At 47.5% G+C, this 7,596-nt stretch overlaps 1 protein-coding gene across 1 annotated transcript; it reads right to left on the bottom strand.

Annotated features, from left to right (window-relative positions):
• Positions 1-831: 831 nt before the first annotated feature.
• On the bottom strand, positions 832-6,564 carry LOC123170850 (subtilisin-like protease 1). Its single transcript, XM_044588584.1, has 3 exons — positions 6,354-6,564; positions 1,887-2,399; positions 832-1,787 (listed from the first exon to the last, which is right to left on the bottom strand). The coding sequence occupies exons 1-3, from the start codon at positions 6,562-6,564 to the stop codon at positions 832-834; spliced, it is 1,680 nt and encodes a 559-aa protein (XP_044444519.1).
• Positions 6,565-7,596: the final 1,032 nt, after the last annotated feature.

Consider the following 7,596-nt stretch of genomic DNA (forward strand, 5'->3'; position numbering starts at 1 on the left):
CCGGGCCGTCGGCATAGCCCTACCCCAGGGGTGCCCAGATGCTGACATGTGGCAGGGCTATGTCGACGGCCTAGCTGTCGGCGTAGTTTCAAAGTAATCCCACGGCTAGGCCGTCGGCATAGCCCTGCATCCAGGAGTAACGCCTGCTCGCCACGTGGCGCATCTATGCTGACAGCCTAGCCGTCGGCATAGTTTCAAACTAAGCCGACGGCCGTGTCGTCGGCATAGATGCGCCACATGGCGAGCAGTCGTTGGTCAGCACTTGACGGCGGCCGCCGTTAGGCGGTAACGTTGCCGACGGTCAGGGCCGTCGGCATAGATGTACGAACACCGTCGGGATAGGGCCTATGCCGACGGCCTTTCTATGCCGACGACCTCCCAGGCTACGCCGACGGATATGTTGCTGACGGCCCTATGCCGACGGGGGCCGTCGGCATAGGCCTGTCCCGACAGCGAGGGCCGTCGGCATAGGGTGCGATTCCGGTAGTGAATAGTAACTGACCCGCAATTATGCAGTAAAAGAATTAAAGAAAGTCAAAAAACCAGAAAAATCAAAGTCTACACCATCACGTATTGGTATATATGAGACGATTTACATTCCTATTCCATTATTACTGTTTATGTTGAAGCAACAGTAAACCGAAAATGAATTGAACAAGGACAAAGAAAACAGCCATCGATCCCATGGCATGGACATCGTTCATGCTGATGGTGCCAGAGCAGTATCACCTCCTGTGGCGACAGTGACGATGGGGCTAGGCACGACATGCTTCTACGATACCCAGCTCAAGGTTCCCTCCACGTAGAGCTCTTTGCTCGGGTCATGGCCGCTCACGGACACACTGAAGGTCTTCTTCTCTTCGGTTTTAGAGAACGACATCGTCTCCAGACGACACGCACTGTCAGAGACCTCGGCACATCCACTTTTGCCTTGAATGTTGAATCCGCTGGCCCGACGTTTGTCACAGTCCGTTTCACGGTGAACTGCGTTGATGTTAGCGGCACGGTTATCGTCGGGTAATTCAGCTGCACGTCCTGGACCTTGGGCAGCTTCGGACAGGTCAAACTCGAGTTGCGCACTATGGTTGCTAGGCCGCTGTCACCAAGGAGCCGGCAGATGTAGCCAGCGTAGTCAATGACGCTGAGGTCATACACCAAGCCAGGGTCACCGGCTCTCGCCGGGTTTACATGGCTGGCGCCTGTGTCGTACACGCCGGCCTTTCTACGCTGCTCGTCCAAGATTGAGCTGCCAGCGCCCACTATGTTGCCAATTTTGGACTTTTGAGCCCTTGACTTGTTGTCCTTGCAAATGAGGATCTTACCAGTTATGCTACTATCATAGTCATAATTGCAGTACCGCCATTCATCGGAGTAGAGGAGAGAGTGAAACTTTGAGCTTGGATTCGCTATTTGGGTAAGTGCTTCTCTGTCAATGCTCTTGCCATTGCCGAGATGGATGTTGGCGCTGAAGCTCCGGTCCACGGAGCCGGCGGCAACCGTGAGCAACCAGGGTGCTTCGTTGGTGACGGAGCGCTGAGTCGGACCGCTGTTGCCAGCGGCACACACCACAAGGATGCCATTGGACACGGCACTGAACGCGCCAATAGATATGGGGTCTTGATCAAAGCGTGCGCGTGTGCTGCTACCAAGGGAGAGCGAGAGTACGTCCACCCCATCCTTGATGGCCTCTTCTGGGCCAGCCAGTAGGGCAGATGACTTGCAGTCACGAGCAACACATACCTTATACATGGCAATGTGGGCGCTCGGGGCAATTCCAGCTGCGGTGCCTGTGCCCACACCATTTTATGATGCACCGGTTACGAAGTTTCCGACGGCTGTGGATGAGGTGTGTCTTCCAAGGCCCTCTTCGTCGCCAGAGTCATCACCCGCAATCAGTGACTTGGCACTGATAAGCTTGTTGTTGCACTGGGCCGCATCGCACGAGCCCTTCCACCTTGCAGGGGGTGGTGGAACACCGTGGTCGTTGAAGGAAGCGTGCGCTGCATAGATGTCGTTGTCAAGCAGCTCAATGATGACTCCCTTCCCATAGTCAGCCTGGCTCCAGAACCCGGTGCCATTCCTTAGCCCAAGGAACTCTGGCGTGTGGGTGGTCATTAGCTGTAGCGTTTGGTCCGGGAATGCACGCACAAACCCTGGCTTCTTGGACACCATGTCGAGTTCGGCATCGGTGAGCCTCACGGCGAAGCCGTTGAACAGCTCGGTGTAAGAGTAGAGAAGGCGTGACTCGATAGAGTCACCTGCCAACGAGCTCGACAAGAAAGACTCGTGCCATTGGCGGTGTGCGTCTTCGCCTGCATTCGAGGGTGGTGGCTGGACGAGCACGATGTAAGCACGATAAGAAGAGGATTTTGTGGCGTTTTGGTGTATGCTCGTGGTTGCTGGATTGATATAGCATAGTGCGAGTGTAGGAAAGAGAGTGGTGAGAAAGAGAAGTTGTACTAAGAGATCTGTAAACGACTCCATTTCTTAAGCCGCATACAAGTACACAAGGAAGATGATTGGAATGCTGGAATAGGGTCAACACCGCATAATCTTTATATGGCACAAATAATTAATGTGTCGTGCCTTACTTTTGGCATGTATTAGTCAATTCATAAATCCAGCGCATGCGGTAACACATAAATGGCTTCAATTCCTACTGATTATGGATGGCATGATAAGGTTATGTGGGATTGTAGGGTTGGGGGGGGGGGGACGCAGGATCTCTTTCGATTTTCCGGATGATCTTAAATACTCCATACACAGTAGTACCAGAAAAAATGGAGGATAATTAATGATTCAAAATTAATAGCTAGAGTATATTTTATGTGTTATCATCTCATAATTGTGTAGTATCAACAGATACTTGAACAAAAATATAGAAGTAATATCAAAGTGATGAAATCAAGTGAGGTTGAATAGGTTGTCTTCTTTTGCTGTCAAAAGCACAAAAATGCTAGGCCTAAGGGCTAAGGTCATGCTTATTTGGTCTTTTGCTTCTGCTTTTGCAGATTTTCCACTTTCACAAAAAAGCCAGAAAAGCTTCTAAATAGGTGTTTTTCGCTTCGTCTTTTGGCATATACTATCACCGTTAAGTGTAGCATCGTTATCAAAAGTGAGTTCTATCAAAAGATTCTTGACAGAAATTAGCAGCAGCTCCATTAAGAAAGGGATAGCAGGGACGTGGGTAATGTATCTACCCATTTTAATGGCGTGGGTGTGTGGGCTGGGGGCGGGGAGGATGCCCATGATAAATTTTTTATTGTTTTATTTTCTGGATGATGTCGAATACTTATATCAGCATTGGTAAAATTGGAAGATATAACTAATGATTCAAAATTAACAGCTCGGGCTTTGTCTCCCCACCTATGACGCGTTATCATCTCATTAAACCCATTAAGTCAGATGAAAAAGGTGGCCTCTCAGCTATGCCAAGTGGCAGCTACATGTTGGTTGTTGTGGGAATTGTTTCTTTTTAGAAAATATTTTTTTTATTTTGAGTTGGAGACTATTTTTTTCCTTTTGAGATGGATGTGATGTCCGTGTGTCATCTGTTGGTTGGTTGATGTGAGAAAGTTTTTTTTATTTTGAGATGGAGATAAGGTTTCTTTCTCTTTCTCTTTGAAATGGAGAAAACACGCGTACATCTTCCTCTTACGCGGCGCGCAATGGCATGCCCCAACCGCTAGTAAATTAGAAAATGACAATAGGAAGTCGTGAAAGCAGGTGAGGTTGAGCATGTCATTTTTCTTTGTACTCGAAACGGAGTTCCATCTAACAATTTTTTTGAACGATAATTAGCATGATTTGCATTTAGAAACAGGGAGAAAGTCGACAGAACGGGACATGGAAGGCCTGGCCTTGCCATTTCAAAGGACCGACCACCGGTGCTCGTGGAATCGGACTGCTCCATGGCCCTGTCCATGATATTCGCAAAGCGGGGAGGATATGACAAGACCAGACTTAGGGCATCTCCAATGTCGTCTGTAAAACCGACGCACTATTTCTTCACGGACTGATCCGGACCAGTCCGTGGACACGGATGCTGGAGCCAACTTCAGTAGTTCGTGCAAAAAAGGGCAAATTTTCCCTGCCAGATCGGCTATCTGAGCCTCCTTGCTGACTCTAGTGTCGCCTCCTCCTCACCATCTGACTCCTTCTCAATTGCCTCCATCTCTGCTGCCAAGCGCTTCAACATCTTGACATGGACGGCACCCACGATCATTGGCCATCGCCATCCAACTCGCATATCCTCAGGATCAAGATCTTAGTATCCTTCAAAAGTGGCCGCGAGCTCAACCCTCCTCTCTTCGCTTGGTCTTCTTCCCTTCGAGATTAATCTTCTTCTGAGTCGCGGCCATGAAGATGTTAAACCTCTCGAACTTCTTTTCCATTTTCACGTCGGAGAGCTTCACACATCCGTTTGATGACCCACGAGTATAGGGGATCTATCGTAGCCTTTTCGATAAGTAAGAGTGTCGAGCCCAACGAGGAGCAGAAAGAATTGACAAGGACTCCCTCCGTTCCATAATATAAGATGTTATTACATCCAATATACTCATATATTTCATGTAATAACGTCTTATATTATGAGATAGAGGGAGTATTTTTCAGCAAGGTTTCACTATAAATATTGTAAATATAATTAGGTAGATTGTTTGATAGCAAGATAAATAGTAACAAAAGTAATAAAGTTCAGCAATTAGCCTAATCCTTATGTATGCTAAGGACAAGGCAGTTGTGTTTCTTATAATAGCTAAAACACTCTTGAGGACACACCGGATTATCCTCAAGTTACTTTAACCATGATTCGTTAAGTTACTATTCATTGATTTGATAAGTGTTGTGTGGGTGGACCGAAGCTAGGTTAATGTTCTTACTTGAACGAATACCTACTTATGATTATACCCTCCATGCAAGAATCCTCATATGCAAGTTTTGCATTGTGTCGAGGAAGTCGGTGTGTAGTAGCCAGCCAAAGATGCAGACCTTGGCAGGAAACCTGAATTCGCATATGTGATCTAGCTTTGGATCCAAGATTTGATCGTTTAGGGCTGCAACTGCCCCCTTGATGGAGAATTTTAAGCCACCAAGAAGGGCCCTTTACTGGTTTAGTCCTTCAGAGAAAGACCTTGCAACGGTAGCCTTATGGACTCAATTCACTAGTCGCAATGGAGGTTAGACGGCTACCAAGGCCAAGGGTATGGCTACTTGTAGGATCGAAAGTATGTCTAGTGGGGGTGATTAGACTACTTGACCAAATAAAAATCTATCATTTTCCCAATTTTAGTTCTTGGCAGATTTTAGCAATTAGTACAAGTCAAGTATTCAACCTACACACACAATTCTAAGAGTATAGCAGCGGAAAGTAAAACATTGCATATGAAGGTAATGGGAAGGGTTTGGAGTATGCAAACGCAATGGAGACACAGAAATTTTTGGCATGGTTCCGATGAGTGGTGCTATCGTACGTCCACGTTGATGGAGACTTCAACCCACGAAGGTTAACGGCTGCGCGAGTCCACAAAGGGATCCACCCACGAAGAAGAAAACTTGTCTATCCCACCATGGCCATCGCCCATGAAGTACTTGCCTCACTCGGGTAGATCTTCCCAAAGTAGGCCTTGCCCTTACAAACTTTCTTGGTTCCACTCCACATCTCGACGGAGGCTCCCAAGCGACACCTAACCAATCTAGGAGACACTTTTGGGGAACGCAGTATTTCAAAAAATTTACCTACGATCACGCAAGATCTATCTAGGAGATGCATAGCAACGAGCGGGGAGAGTCACTACAAGAAATATGTCAACTTATGACCTTCTGTCAGTGACCCTGGAAGAATTGGTCATAAATTTATGACCATTTTAGACCAATTGGTCAAAAGCTCTCTAGGGGCTCCAAACCCTAAACCATAACGACCATTTTGGTCAGAAAGGTCATAATTTCATTAGAGGAAATGGTCGTAAAGCTAGTAGCACTGTCCACTACCTCATGCCTAGCTGATAACGACCAATATAAATGGTCACTACCCTTTATTTTGAATGCATTAGGATGATTAGGCAGCCACCTCAGCAACCTCACTTATGTGTCATTGTCTAGGTGTCATTTTTGCTTAAATGTTAATATTCAACAGACAGGCGGGGCACACACTGACAGGCGGGACCCATTTGACAGGCACCCGAGAGCTTAATTCGCGCAAAAAAGATGCGTGAGGCTGGACTCGAACCCACGACCTCGTGCTTGATTTGCTCGCTCGCTACCGCTGGGCTAGAGAGGGATAGTTGCTCATGTATGGGAATTTGCCTATACATTATATAAAACTACGGCTCTCTCGTATCATTGACAAGTGGGACCTTCCGACCAGGTGGCGGCGGGCGTTTTTCTAGGTCTTTGGACCAGGTGGTGGCGGGCGACGGCGGAGGCGACGGCGGGCGCGGGGGCCGGGGCGTGGGCCGGCAGCGGAAGCAACCGGCAGGGGCGGGGGCGGTGACCGGCGGTGGTGTTGCCGGGGCCGCTTGCCTCGACCACAATAGGAACGGCGACCTCGCCGCTCGCCTCGCCCATGACATGAACGGCGACCTCGCTGCTTGCCTCGCCCACGCATGGGGGACTCGCCGCCGCCGAGCATGGGGGAGTCACCACCGCCGCAAGCAGACCTCGCCCACGTATGCACCCCTCTCCTTCCCCCCTCTCCTCTCCCCACGCCTCAGATTTTCCTATGTTGCGCCCGCTGATGAACACTAGTCTGTGTTGCGCCTGCTGCTGAGGGGCAGGGGAGAAAGAGAGAGATAATTTAAGTTTTATTATCTTACTAGCTGAGGGGCAGGGGATGAACAAACCCCCCAGTATGCACCCCTCTCCTCTCATGCTAATCTTGTTACAACACTAGCTGAGGGGCAGGGGAGAACTTTGTTCGAATCCTAGGAAATGTTTGTGTGGAGAACTGATAGGACTTAATTTGTCTGATATGATCATAGGTATGTAGAGAACTTTGGACTGTCCAGAACTTTGAACTTTGCTCCTAAACTGAATGTTTCTTATCTGAATTTTTGAGCATTGGGCAATGTAACTAGTTTTGTGGATGTCATAATGTGTGTGTGTGTGTGGTTGTATGAATAATCAATCTGCACCTCTGAAGTTCCAGCCTAAGGTTTATGTAGATTTGACGTAAACTTGGAAAATATGAAGGGAGTTGATGTAGAATTGATGTTACACCTCTGAAATTTCAGCCTCAAATCTATTAAAGAACATCAATATTGATGTAGACTTGATGGAAACTAGGAAAAATCTAATTGATGTAGATTTGATGCAATCTTGGAAATGTCATTCATGTAAATTTGCAGTGCTGTTATTGTTGGTGGTTTAACCACAATAGTTCTTTGTGGCGGCATATGTTGTTATGGTTGGTGGTTTAACCACAGTAGTTCTTTGTAAACCACCTTTGTTTTTTGTGAACCAGCAGGTTTTTGTTAGCTTTTCTTTTCTCCCATGTGAAATCTGTAATTCCTATGAACTGCTTTTTATTGCTCCCATGTGAAATCACTAAACCATGTGAACTGGACTAAAGTAGTGAGAAATTGGAAATAGCTGAATGTT

Source organism: Triticum aestivum, chromosome 7D (genome assembly GCF_018294505.1).
Source record: "Triticum aestivum cultivar Chinese Spring chromosome 7D, IWGSC CS RefSeq v2.1, whole genome shotgun sequence".
Classification (NCBI taxonomy): Eukaryota; Viridiplantae; Streptophyta; class Magnoliopsida; order Poales; family Poaceae; genus Triticum; species Triticum aestivum.

Excerpts from the sequence above, each read along its gene's own strand:
- LOC123170850 (XM_044588584.1), bottom strand. The coding sequence starts at position 6,564 with ATGGGCGAGGCGAGCGGCGAGGTCGCCGTTCCTATTGTGGTCGAGGCA. Across the intron at positions 2,400-6,353 it reads CGCCGCCACCTGGTCGGAAG|CAACCACGAGCATACACCAA; the intron begins GTCCCACTTGTC and ends ATATCAATCCAG. Across the intron at positions 1,788-1,886 it reads TGCCAAGTCACTGATTGCGG|GCACCGCAGCTGGAATTGCC; the intron begins GTGATGACTCTG and ends GTGTGGGCACAG.